At 45.6% G+C, this 14087-nt stretch overlaps 1 protein-coding gene across 1 annotated transcript; it reads right to left on the bottom strand.

Moving 5' to 3' along the window:
* Positions 1-1508: 1508 nt before the first annotated feature.
* On the bottom strand, positions 1509-14022 carry LOC109880409 (ERI1 exoribonuclease 2). Its single transcript, XM_031821710.1, has 9 exons — positions 13868-14022; positions 13600-13664; positions 13423-13503; positions 12723-12850; positions 12427-12580; positions 6635-6735; positions 6318-6399; positions 4628-4716; positions 1509-3753 (listed from the first exon to the last, which is right to left on the bottom strand). The coding sequence occupies exons 1-9, from the start codon at positions 13888-13890 to the stop codon at positions 1849-1851; spliced, it is 2628 nt and encodes an 875-aa protein (XP_031677570.1). The 5' UTR covers positions 13891-14022; the 3' UTR covers positions 1509-1848.
* Between the last annotated feature and the right edge of the window lie 65 nt (positions 14023-14087).

The raw sequence follows: 14087 nt of genomic DNA, 5'->3' as shown, positions 1-14087 counted from the left end.
GATTCAGACACAGCAAGGACATCAGGGTTAGCAGAGTGTGCTAAAGCAGTGAGTAAGACAAACTTAGGGAGGAGGCTTCTGATGTTGACATGCATGAAACCAAGGCTTTTTCGAACACAGAAGTCAACAAATGAGGGTGCCTGGGGACATGCAGGGCCTGGGTTTACCTCCACATCACCCGCGGAACAGAGAAGGAGTAGTATGAGGGTGCGGCTAAAGGCTATCAAAACTGGTCGCCTAGAGCGTTGGGGACAGAGAATAAGAGGAGCAGGTTTCTGGGCATGGTAGAATATATTCAGGGCATAATGCGCAGACAGGGGTATGGTGGGGTGCGGGTACAGCGGAGGTAAGCCCAGGCACTGGGTGATGATGAGAGAGGTTGTATCTCTGGACATGCTGGTAGTAATGGGTGAGGTCACCGCATGTGTGGGAGGTGGGACAAAGGAGTTATCAGGGGTATGAAGAGTGGAACTAGGGGCTCCATTGTGAACTAAAACAATGATAACTAACCTGAACAACAGTATACAAGGCATATTGACATTTGAGAGAGACATACAGCGAGGCATACAGTAATCACAGGTGTTGAATTGGGAAAGCTAGCTAAAACAGTAGGTGAGACAACAGCTAATCAGCTAGCACAACAACAGCAGGTAAAATGGCGTAGACTAGGCAACGGGGCCAACAGATAAAACAAACAAGCAGAATGGAGTACCGTGATTTATGGACAGTCCAGCGTGCATCAGCTATGTAGCCAAGAGATCAGTGTCCAGGGGGCAGCGGTGGATGGGGAAGGGAAGCTGGACTGGCGAGTGTTATCCAGGTTAAAAAAACGAACAATGACTAAATAGCTTGTAGCTAGTTAGCTGGTTAGCTTCTGGAGGTTCTTGAGTGTGTTCTAAAAATAAATAAAAAATAATAGCGATTCCGTATCACATTGGGTGAGGCAGGTTTCCGGAAGGTATAAACAAATTAAAAGTCAAAAGAGATAGAAAGTAAATATGGGTAAATATAGGTAAATATATCATACCCCCCAAGACATGCTAACCTCTTACCATTACAATAACAGGGGAGGTTAGCATCATATATCATACCCCCCAATACATGCTAACCTCTCACCATTACAATAACAGGGGAGGTTAGCATCATATATCATACCCCCCAAGACATGCTAACCTCTCACCATTACAATAACAGGGGAGGTTAGCATCATATATCATACCCTCAAGACACGCTAACCTCTCACCATTACCAATAACATGAGCGCTTAGCATGTCTTGGGGGGGTTAGATCTTTGACCCACTAACTTTCTCACTCATTCACAGTTCATTTTGAAGACGAACTGCCGATTTCACGATTGTTGCGCATGTAAAATATTGGCGGCTCTAGTACAGGGCGCCAAGAGGGACAATTTTCAATTCCGTCCTTATGTCAGAACACAAAAACATTTTATAAAAATGTCCATTTTGGTTCCGACCTCAACTGTTTAAATTTACAACAATAGAACCCCATGTAATTACAAGTCATGACATCTTTTATTATGACAGTGCCGACCTACCATTTCATTATGACATCATGTCATCTCACATTATGGAGGATCAATTCTATTTAGAAACTGTACAGGATATTGGTCAATGAACGAACCAGATTTAGTATGTGGACATAAATCATATACTAAAAACAAAACAACATCATACACATTCTCATAATGTACAGTTTAAAATATGACACCTTAGTGAGGAGAATCTCAATTGCATTTCCTTGATTCCTTGTGTCCTCTCGAACCCATTGGATGAGAAGGAAATGCTGTTGAGAGTCTCCCTATGACCTCAAGCTAACTGATATCTCGTCCTAGACGACGACAGGGGGACGAACAACACTGGGGTTGAGACCAAAACGCAGAGCGATGGAGTTGGCAGCGGAGGCTGGTGATTTAGCCTGGAGGAGAGCAGACTCCCACTTAAATAACTCACATCCCTTCCTGGTCCCCCCGGGGCCGTGTTTACGCACCGTGCAGCAGTAGAACGCTCGGCCTTGGTTCGGGCCGCCGTTACACACCGTTAGACGCTTGGCTCGCCGCCCGCAGTCGCACAGCGGGGCCGTGATCTTGGTGCTGCGGGTTGGCGGGAGCGAGGAGCGGTTAACGGACGAGGAGAGGACGGAGAACGATCCACCGACAGAGGGACGAGAGACAGAGGCGAGGCAAGAGGAGTACTTGTGGATGGTGAAAGATGCGTTTGGCATCTCTGCGTGCAGCCTCGAACGTGAAGTCGATGGGTCGGGGATATGGACGACAGGTCCGGGCCTGGCAAAGGAGAGACTGGATGCAGAGCCATTTGGCGTCTTTGAAGCAGAGAGGTTAGAGTCACTGCTGGTGGTAACTGGTTTGGGTCTAGTTGGATTGGGAAGGTTAGTCGTAGAGGACATGGGTGTGAAGGAGTTACCAGGGTTTTTTAATGTGAGAGGTCTTGACCGTGTAGCATGGAGGTTGGAGTTCTGGAGGCCTGGTCTGGGTTTGACAAAGGAATGATTGGATGCTGTTGAGGTATTGGATGCTGTTGAGGTATTGGATGTGGAAGTGGTATTTGAGGCTCTCGGCTTGTCCTTGTAGATCACAAAGGAGTTGTTCGATGTTGCCGTTTGAGGTCTTGACCGTGTAGCTGAGCGGTTGGAATCATGGGTAACAGGTCTGGGTTTGTCGAAGGAGAAACTACATGAACTATTTGACCCAGAGGTGTTGTATATCCTCGTTGTCGCAGCTTTTGCAGAACTGGAGGATGTTCTCGATTCGTTCTTCTCGATCACAAAGGAGTTTGACGTTTCCGTGTTCAGTCTTGACCGTGTATCTGAGAGGTTTGAGCCAGGGGTAACGGGTCTGGGTGTGACAAAAGAGGAAGTGGACAGACTGTTAGGTGCAGAGGTGTTGTAGGTCCTTGTTGTCCCAGCCTTGAAAGACACCAAGTTACTGGAGGATGTTCTAGTATCGGTCTTGTGTACCAGGCTAGTCAGATGTTGGCAGGGCGTGTTGGTGGTATTGGACCTAGGCCTACTGTTGGTTGGACCTCTACCAGGATTTGAATGTACTGGGCTTGGACACAGCAAGGTCCTCCCATAAACCGAGGTATCATCCACCTCAAACCTCTGGTTCTCTGTGTACACATCAGCAACAGAAGCCTCGTCACCAACCGTGACATCCCAGTCCTCCTCCAATACCACGTCGTCATACGAACCGCACGAGATGGGCACGTCCTCCTCCATACTTGCTGTTTTCGGGTCAAGGGTCGGGTCTGGCTGGGGTAGATGGGTAATGCAATTCACAGTAGTGGAGACCAGAACGAGGCTGTTGATGTAGTGATGAGGAGAGGGGATATTGAAAGTCATAGGAGAGGAGACGGACCGTATGGTTCCTATTCTACCTGTTCTGCTACTACCACCACCACCACACATTGGAGTGGTCAGACCATTGAGAAGGGTCTTTGGTGAAACAATACTCTGATACTGAACAGGTTCAGCGGTTAAGTTAGAGTTCACCTCTGTGTTGGGAACCATGTTGTCTGAAGGCTTGGGTCGTGTCTCAACAACATCCGTGTTGCTAACTGGCTTGCTGTTGGGTCGATTTTCAAGATGGCCGCCACCACCGCTCTCTGTCGTCTTGGAGGGGTTTTTGATAGTGGTTTTGTTATCCCTCTTGTAGCCAGGACAACCATCCCCTGGCACGTTCCCATTTCCAAACAGGGGTTTGGTCTTCAAAGGCGCCTAAGAGGTAAACAAAGTCAAATAAAATCAATACATTATCATTTCTTATTTTTCTTTCCCCTTTTCTCCCCATTTTTGTGATTACGATCTTGTCTCGTCGCTGAAACTCCCCAACGGGCTCGGGAGGCGAAGGTCGAGTCATGCGTCCTCCAAAACATGACCCACCGACCCGCACTTCTTAACACACGCCCACTTAACCCAGAAACCATCCACATCAACTGACGACCGAGGTCAGACTGCAGGCGCCCGGCCCGCCACAAGGAGTCACTAGAGTGCGATGAGCCAAGTAAAGCCCCCCCCCCCCCAATGGCCAAACCCTCCCCGAACCCGGGCCGGTTGTGCGCTGCCCTATGGAACTCCCGATCATGGCCGGTTGTGAAACAGCCTGGGATCGAACCCATGTCTGTAGTGACACCTTTAGCACGGCGATGCAGTGCCTGAGACCGCTGCGCCACTCACGAGGCCCAAATCCCAAAAACATTTTTAACCAACTTTATGGACAGTCAGTCCAGTAAACAGAGGAGACCGAGTAATATTCACTAGAAACTAAATGAAACAAAACTGACCCAAAACAAGGACTCCAATAAGAAACTAATCATTGCAAAACCTTTTACATGGCAAAATGTTTCACTACGGTTTGCACTAATGAATACACCCCAGGTGTGTATGGAACAGGGGGGAAGAGTCACCTGCGTAAGTCTTTACGGGAGGAGGAGTGCGTATTCTGGGGCGTTGACAGAAATCCAAGGGTTCGATGTAGTTCGCCACTGGGTGAGTCTTTAGAGGCGTAGTACAGTAGTCCAGGGGTCGTCAGCACGGTGGGGTTGTTAGTACTGGGGGCGTAGGAGTGGGGGTTTGTCAGGGAGCCACTCACCCTCTCCAGACTGCGTGTAATCTTCATCAAACAGCCATCCCTCATCATCCTCCAGGCCAGGTGGGCGGTGTTACGGGCGTCGTCCAGACCTGCAAATAATATTCAACAAAAAATATTTTTGTGTCTAGATTTTCAAAAATGCTTAAGAGAAATATTCACGTTGTTTTACATGAATTTTATTCATTGTAACTTATGGGCTTCATCCAGACCTTCAAACAACATGTATATTATTCACAGTAACTGATGACTGGAGTTGTGTGTGTTTCGATCCTAATGTTATTAAATGACTAGTGCTGAGAATGCTAATAGCTAGCCAGCCAGCCACTAGTGCTGAGAATGCTAATAGCTAGCTAGCCAGCCACTAGTGCTGAGAATGCTAATAGCTAGCTAGCCAGCCACTAGTGCTGAGAATGCTAATAGCTAGCCAGCCAGCCACTAGTGCTGAGAATGCTAATAGCTAGCCAGCCAGCCACTAGTGCTGAGAATGCTAATAGCTAGCCAGCCAGCCACTAGTGCTGAGAATGCTAATAGCTAGCCAGCCAGCCACTAGTGCTGAGAATGCTAATAGCTAGCCAGCCAGCCACTAGTGCTGAGAATGCTAATAGCTAGCCAGCCAGCCACTAGTGCTGAGAATGCTAATACTTAGCTAGCCTGCCACTAGTGCTGAGAATGCTCATGGCTAGCTAGCCAGCCACTAGTGCTGAGAATGATAATAGCTAGCCATGAGCAACTAGTGCTGAGAATGCTCATAGCTAGCTAGCTATGAGCAACTAGTGCTGAGAATGCTTATAGCTAGCTAGCTATGAGCAACTAGTGCTGAGAATGCTTATAGCTAGCTAGCTATGAGCAACTAGTGCTGAGAATGCTTATAGCTAGCTAGCTATGAGCAACTAGTGCTGAGAATGCTTATAGCTAGCTAGCTATGAGCAACTAGTGCTGAGAATGCTTATAGCTAGCTAGCTATGAGCAACTAGTGCTGAGAATGCTTATAGCTAGCTAGCTATGAGCAACTAGTGCTGAGAATGCTTATAGCTAGCTAGCTATGAGCAACTAGTGCTGAGAATGCTTATAGCTAGCTAGCTATGAGCAACTAGTGCTGAGAATGCTTATAGCTAGCTAGCTATGAGCAACTAGTGCTGAGAATGCTTATAGCTAGCTAGCTATGAGCAACTAGTGCTGAGAATGCTTATAGCTAGCTAGCTATGAGCAACTAGTGCTGAGAATGCTTATAGCTAGCTAGCTATGAGCAACTAGTGCTGAGAATGCTTATAGCTAGCTAGCTATGAGCAACTAGTGCTGAGAATGCTTATAGCTAGCTAGCTATGAGCAACTAGTGCTGAGAATGCTTATAGCTAGCTAGCTATGAGCAACTAGTGCTGAGAATACTTATAGCTAGCTAGCTATGAGCAACTAGTGCTGAGAATGCTTATAGCTAGCTAGCTATGAGCAACTAGTGCTGAGAATGCTTATAGCTAGCTAGCTATGAGCAACTAGTGCTACAACATCACGCAGTTCAGGCCGGATCTGACGCATCTCCATAGAAACTACACATTGAGCTCACAGAAAAAAACAGAAGAAAAAAACTAAATGGAATTTAAATAATTGAACCGACATCAGTCAATAACACAAATTTCTGTTAATTTTCAGCACTGTAAATGATAACAGAGAGATGTTTCTGGTCTGTGTGTACCTGAGTGCTCCCGTCCAGAGAACTGTATCCCTAGATCCTGTAAAGCTCCATTCAGTCCCTTGGGTTTTCTGTTGTAGAACAGCTGAGAGACACACACACACACACACACACACACACACACACACACACACACACACACACACGAGTTAGACTGGGTTCAGAGTAACACACACACACCCCACCTACTGTGTATGTAGCTCTCAGGTCTATCCAGCTGTTAAGAGTAACACACACACGAGTTAGACTGGGTTAAGAGTAACACACACACACGAGTTAGACTGGGTTAAGAGTAACACACACACACACACACCACCTACTCTGTACGTAGCTCTCAGGTCTATCCAGCTGTTCAGAACAGCAGGTTTGTGGAGCTGCTTCCGTTTACACTCGTACAGCAGACACACCCCCAGGTCCCAGTCTGAAACAATACAACACAGATAATCAATCAAGTTGAACAGGGTTATCCCCATTAAATGTTTGAGACTGTACTAAAGTGTGCAAATATCCTTATTTTCTCTAACCCTTAACAAAGAATCCACTGGGAAGGCAGTATATAGTCAGATATGAGTCCTGGGCCTACAGAGAAAGGCAGTATATAGTCATATGAGTCCTGGGCCTACAGAGAAAGGCAGTATATAGTCAGATATGAGTCCTGGACCTACAGAGAAAGGCAGTATATAGTCATATGAGTCCTGGGCCTACAGAGAAAGGCAGTATATAGTCAGATATGAGTCCTGGGCCTACAGAGAAAGGCAGTATATAGTCAGATATGAGTCCTGGGCCTACAGAGAAAGGCAGTATATAGTCAGATATGAGTCCTGGACCTACAGAGAAAGGCAGTATATAGTCAGATATGAGTCCTGGGCCTACAGAGAAAGGCACTATATAGTTAGATATGAGTCCTGGGCCTACAGAGAAAGGCACTATATAGTTAGATATGGGTCCTGGACCTACAGAGAAAGGCACTATATAGTTAGATATGGGTCCTGGGCCCACAGAGAAAGGCAGTATATAGTCAGATATGAGTCCTGGGCCTACAGAGAAAGGCAGTATATAGTCATATGAGTCCTGGGCCTACAGAGAAAGGCAGTATATAGTCAGATATGAGTCCTGGACCTACAGAGAAAGGCAGTATATAGTCATATGAGTCCTGGGCCTACAGAGAAAGGCAGTATATAGTCAGATATGAGTCCTGGGCCTACAGAGAAAGGCAGTATATAGTCAGATATGAGTCCTGGGCCTACAGAGAAAGGCAGTATATAGTCAGATATGAGTCCTGTGCCTACAGAGAAAGGCAGTAAATAGTCAGATATGAGTCCTGGGCCTACAGAGAAAGGCAGTATATAGTCATATGAGTCCTGGGCCTACAGAGAAAGGCAGTATATAGTCATATGAGTCCTGGGCCTACAGAGAAAGGCAGTATATAGTCAGATATGAGTCCTGGGCCTACAGAGAAAGGCAGTATATAGTCAGATATGAGTCCTGGGCCTACAGAGAAAGGCACTATATAGTCAGATATGAGTCCTGGGCCTACAGAGAAAGGCACTATATAGTCAGATATGAGTCCTGAGCCTACAGAGAAAGGCACTATATAGTTAGATATGAGTCCTGGGCCTACAGAGAAAGGCAGTATATAGTCAGATATGAGTCCTGGGCCTACAGAGAAAGGCACTATATAGTCAGATATGAGTCCTGGGCCTACAGAGAAAGGCAGTATATAGTCAGATATGAGTCCTGGGCCTACAGAGAAAGGCACTATATAGTTAGATATGAGTCCTGTGCCTACAGAGAAAGGCACTATATAGTTAGATATGAGTCCTGGACCTACAGAGAAAGGCAGTATATAGTCAGATATGAGTCCTGGGCCTACAGAGAAAGGCACTATATAGTTAGATATGAGTCCTGGGCCTACAGAGAAAGGCACTATATAGTTAGATATGGGTCCTGGACCTACAGAGAAAGGCACTATATAGTTAGATATGGGTCCTGGGCCCACAGAGAAAGGCAGTATATAGTCAGATATGAGTCCTGGGCCTACAGAGAAAGGCAGTATATAGTCAGATATGAGTCCTGGGCCTACAGAGAAAGGCAGTATATAGTCATATGAGTCCTGGGCCTACAGAGAAAGGCAGTATATAGTCAGATATGAGTCCTGGGCCTACAGAGAAAGGCACTATATAGTTAGATATGAGTCCTGTGCCTACAGAGAAAGGCACTATATAGTTAGATATGAGTCCTGGACCTACAGAGAAAGGCAGTATATAGTCAGATATGAGTCCTGGGCCTACAGAGAAAGGCACTATATAGTTAGATATGAGTCCTGGGCCTACAGAGAAAGGCACTATATAGTTAGATATGGGTCCTGGACCTACAGAGAAAGGCACTATATAGTTAGATATGGGTCCTGGGCCCACAGAGAAAGGCAGTATATAGTCAGATATGAGTCCTGGGCCTACAGAGAAAGGCAGTATATAGTCAGATATGAGTCCTGGGCCTACAGAGAAAGGCAGTATATAGTCAGATATGAGTCCTGGGCCTACAGAGAAAGGCAGTATATAGTCAGATATGAGTCCTGGGCCTACAGAGAAAGGCACTATATAGTCAGATATGAGTCCTGGGCCTACAGAGAAAGGCACTATATAGTTAGATATGAGTCCTGGGCCTACAGAGAAAGGCAGTATATAGTCAGATATGAGTCCTGGGCCTACAGAGAAAGGCACTATATAGTCAGATATGAGTCCTGGGCCTACAGAGAAAGGCAGTATATAGTCAGATATGAGTCCTGGGCCTACAGAGAAAGGCACTATATAGTTAGATATGAGTCCTGTGCCTACAGAGAAAGGCACTATATAGTTAGATATGAGTCCTGGACCTACAGAGAAAGGCAGTATATAGTCAGATATGAGTCCTGGGCCTACAGAGAAAGGCACTATATAGTTAGATATGGGTCCTGGGCCCACAGAGAAAGGCAGTATATAGTCAGATATGAGTCCTGGGCCTACAGAGAAAGGCAGTATATAGTCAGATATGAGTCCTGGGCCTACAGAGAAAGGCAGTATATAGTCATATGAGTCCTGGGCCTACAGAGAAAGGCAGTATATAGTCAGATATGAGTCCTGGGCCTACAGAGAAAGGCAGTATATAGTCATATGAGTCCTGGGCCTACAGAGAAAGGCAGTATATAGTCAGATATGAGTCCTGGGCCTACAGAGAAAGGCAGTATATAGTCATATGAGTCCTGGGCCTACAGAGAAAGGCAGTATATAGTCAGATATGAGTCCTGGACCTACAGAGAAAGGCAGTATATAGTCATATGAGTCCTGGGCCTACAGAGAAAGGCAGTATATAGTCAGATATGAGTCCTGGGCCTACAGAGAAAGGCAGTATATAGTCAGATATGAGTCCTGGGCCTACAGAGAAAGGCAGTATATAGTCAGATATGAGTCCTGTGCCTACAGAGAAAGGCAGTAAATAGTCAGATATGAGTCCTGGGCCTACAGAGAAAGGCAGTATATAGTCATATGAGTCCTGGGCCTACAGAGAAAGGCAGTATATAGTCATATGAGTCCTGGGCCTACAGAGAAAGGCAGTATATAGTCAGATATGAGTCCTGGGCCTACAGAGAAAGGCAGTATATAGTCAGATATGAGTCCTGGGCCTACAGAGAAAGGCACTATATAGTCAGATATGAGTCCTGGGCCTACAGAGAAAGGCACTATATAGTCAGATATGAGTCCTGGGCCTACAGAGAAAGGCACTATATAGTTAGATATGAGTCCTGGGCCTACAGAGAAAGGCAGTATATAGTCAGATATGAGTCCTGGGCCTACAGAGAAAGGCACTATATAGTCAGATATGAGTCCTGGGCCTACAGAGAAAGGCACTATATAGTCAGATATGAGTCCTGGGCCTACAGAGAAAGGCAGTATATAGTCAGATATGAGTCCTGGGCCTACAGAGAAAGGCACTATATAGTTAGATATGAGTCCTGTGCCTACAGAGAAAGGCACTATATAGTTAGATATGAGTCCTGGACCTACAGAGAAAGGCAGTATATAGTCAGATATGAGTCCTGGGCCTACAGAGAAAGGCACTATATAGTTAGATATGAGTCCTGGGCCTACAGAGAAAGGCACTATATAGTTAGATATGGGTCCTGGACCTACAGAGAAAGGCACTATATAGTTAGATATGGGTCCTGGGCCCACAGAGAAAGGCAGTATATAGTCAGATATGAGTCCTGGGCCTACAGAGAAAGGCAGTATATAGTCAGATATGAGTCCTGGGCCTACAGAGAAAGGCAGTATATAGTCATATGAGTCCTGGGCCTACAGAGAAAGGCAGTATATAGTCAGATATGAGTCCTGGGCCTACAGAGAAAGGCACTATATAGTTAGATATGAGTCCTGTGCCTACAGAGAAAGGCACTATATAGTTAGATATGAGTCCTGGACCTACAGAGAAAGGCAGTATATAGTCAGATATGAGTCCTGGGCCTACAGAGAAAGGCACTATATAGTTAGATATGAGTCCTGGGCCTACAGAGAAAGGCACTATATAGTTAGATATGGGTCCTGGACCTACAGAGAAAGGCACTATATAGTTAGATATGGGTCCTGGGCCCACAGAGAAAGGCAGTATATAGTCAGATATGAGTCCTGGGCCTACAGAGAAAGGCAGTATATAGTCAGATATGAGTCCTGGGCCTACAGAGAAAGGCAGTATATAGTCAGATATGAGTCCTGGGCCTACAGAGAAAGGCAGTATATAGTCAGATATGAGTCCTGGGCCTACAGAGAAAGGCAGTATATAGTCAGATATGAGTCCTGGGCCTACAGAGAAAGGCACTATATAGTCAGATATGAGTCCTGGGCCTACAGAGAAAGGCACTATATAGTTAGATATGAGTCCTGGGCCTACAGAGAAAGGCAGTATATAGTCAGATATGAGTCCTGGGCCTACAGAGAAAGGCACTATATAGTCAGATATGAGTCCTGGGCCTACAGAGAAAGGCAGTATATAGTCAGATATGAGTCCTGGGCCTACAGAGAAAGGCACTATATAGTTAGATATGAGTCCTGTGCCTACAGAGAAAGGCACTATATAGTTAGATATGAGTCCTGGACCTACAGAGAAAGGCAGTATATAGTCAGATATGAGTCCTGGGCCTACAGAGAAAGGCACTATATAGTTAGATATGAGTCCTGGGCCTACAGAGAAAGGCACTATATAGTTAGATATGGGTCCTGGACCTACAGAGAAAGGCACTATATAGTTAGATATGGGTCCTGGGCCCACAGAGAAAGGCAGTATATAGTCAGATATGAGTCCTGGGCCTACAGAGAAAGGCAGTATATAGTCAGATATGAGTCCTGGGCCTACAGAGAAAGGCAGTATATAGTCAGATATGAGTCCTGGGCCTACAGAGAAAGGCAGTATATAGTCAGATATGAGTCCTGGGCCCACAGAGAAAGGCAGTATATAGTCAGATATGAGTCCTGGGCCCACAGAGAAAGGCAGTATATAGTCAGATATGGGTCCTGGGCCTACAGAGAAAGGCAGTATATAGTCAGATATGAGTCCTGGGCCTACAGAGAAAGGCAGTATATAGTCAGATATGAGTCCTGGGCCTACAGAGAAAGGCAGTATATAGTCAGATATGGGTCCTGGGCCCACAGAGAAAGGCAGTATATAGTCAGATATGAGTCCTGGGCCTACAGAGAAAGGCAGTATATAGTCAGATATGAGTCCTGGGCCTACAGAGAAAGGCAGTATATAGTCAGATATGAGTCCTGGACCTACAGAGAAAGGCAGTATATAGTCAGATATGGGTCCTGGGCCCACAGAGAAAGGCAGTATATAGTCAGATATGAGTCCTGGGCCTACAGAGAAAGGCAGTATATAGTCAGATATGAGTCCTGGGCCTACAGAGAAAGGCAGTATATAGTCAGATATGAGTCCTGGACCTACAGAGAAAGGCAGTATATAGTCAGATATGAGTCCTGGACCTACAGAGAAAGGGAGGGAAATAAGAATATCTGATTTTCATATCAAAACATTCCCATTTGAAGGTGACCTGGGTAACCTTTCCTATCCTAAGCCACTATACCTGACCAGGTGACGAAGGCACAGGGACGGTGCTCTGCGATTGGAGCCCTCTGGTCCCTGGGGAAGACCACACCCCTCTGGTGCTCCAGAGTCTGCAGCCACCGGGAGAACCGAGACAGACAGATGTGGAGGGGAACCCCGGCCTCCACCTGTTGCTGTAGAAGAGAAACAAAAGGTTTAACACACATGGATGTTGGCTAATGCTTAAAATATTCTGACTGTTACCATCCTGTTGAACAGGCCACAGGGAAGAAGGGTGTGTCTGCATGGAGAGGGTGCATCTGTGTGTGTGAATACCTGTGTGATTCCAGTGAGCTCGGTGCAGAACTCAGACAGTACGGGGTGCTCCTGTGGCTGAACGTACGTATGGAACTCTGACTCCACCTCGCCTGTAGAGGTATTCAGGAGAACAGCAGGAAACTCAACTAGATGGGGCAAGGAGGGGAGAGAGGGAGAGGAGGAGGCAAGGGGGAGAGAGGAGGCAAGGGGGAGAGAGGGGAGGCAAGGGGAGGCAAGGGGGAGAGGGGGGAGAGGGGAGGCAAGGAGGTGAGGACAATAAAAAGTGCAATGGTTACAGTATGTAGGTATGATTTTACCGCAAATACTGTCAGAGTAGTGTAAAGTAGTGTAGTAGTGTAAAGTAGTGTAGAGTAGTGTAGTAGTGTAAAGTAGTGTAAAGTAGTGTAAAGTAGTGTAGTAGTGTAAAGTAGTGTAGTAGTGTAAAGTAGTGTAGTAGTGTAAAGTAGTGTAGTAGTGTAGAGTAGTGTAAAGTAGTGTAGTAGTATAGAGTAGTGTAGTAGTGTAAAGTAGTGTAGAGTAGTGTAGTAGTGTAAAGTAGTGTAAAGTAGTGTAGTAGTGTAAAGTAGTGTAGTAGTGTAAAGTAGTGTAGAGTAGTGTAGTAGTGTAAAGTAGTGTAGAGTAGTGTAGTAGTGTAAAGTAGTGTAGTAGTGTAAAGTAGTGTAGAGTAGTGTAGTAGTGTAAAGTAGTGTGTACTTACTAATCTCCTGCCCGTAGCTGTTCCTCTCTCTCCAGCATGTGGATTCGAAGTCGATGACAATCAGATATGGGAATATTTGATCTGGAAAGTAGAAAGTCAAAAGTGATGGAAGTTGAACGAGATGTCATCGATTCAAGCAGAAAACCAAACATGGAGGGCGTTTGAAAAGACTCTTACTAGATGTTAGTGGTTTCTTCTGTCCAGTTGATGACTGACTGCGTTTCCTCACGAACCCTAATTGTCTGTTGTTTTATGGAAGACATCATCCTATCAGTTTTGTCATCCCCCGCTACTGTGAATATTACTCGTTGTACATTTATGTTCATGGGAGCGCTAAAAACTATTTATGAGAATCAAGGCAAATCGGCATTTGAATTACATTGTTTCTCGGCTAGTATGGCTGTCTATATATAGTTTAGCTAGAAAGCTAGCCAACTTTACTTACTTCGCCAGTTTCTTTGTAGACATCGTCGTTTTCTTCAGGCCACGGACTCAACTTCGTTACGAATAGTGTACATTAAAATATAAACAACGTGACAACCGAAGTACGACTTCAAAAAATAAAACTACCAGGTTAAAAAATATCGCATACAACTTCATTAATAACAAAGCAGTGTTGGATTCGCGGTGATCTTTAAAAAAAATTCTCGTCTCATCGGTGAATG

This window comes from Oncorhynchus kisutch, unplaced genomic scaffold (assembly GCF_002021735.2).
Source record: "Oncorhynchus kisutch isolate 150728-3 unplaced genomic scaffold, Okis_V2 scaffold4011, whole genome shotgun sequence".
Taxonomy (NCBI): Eukaryota; Metazoa; Chordata; class Actinopteri; order Salmoniformes; family Salmonidae; genus Oncorhynchus; species Oncorhynchus kisutch.
The sequence above is the reverse complement of the archived record's forward strand: the minus strand, read 5'-3'. Positions and strand labels throughout refer to the sequence as shown.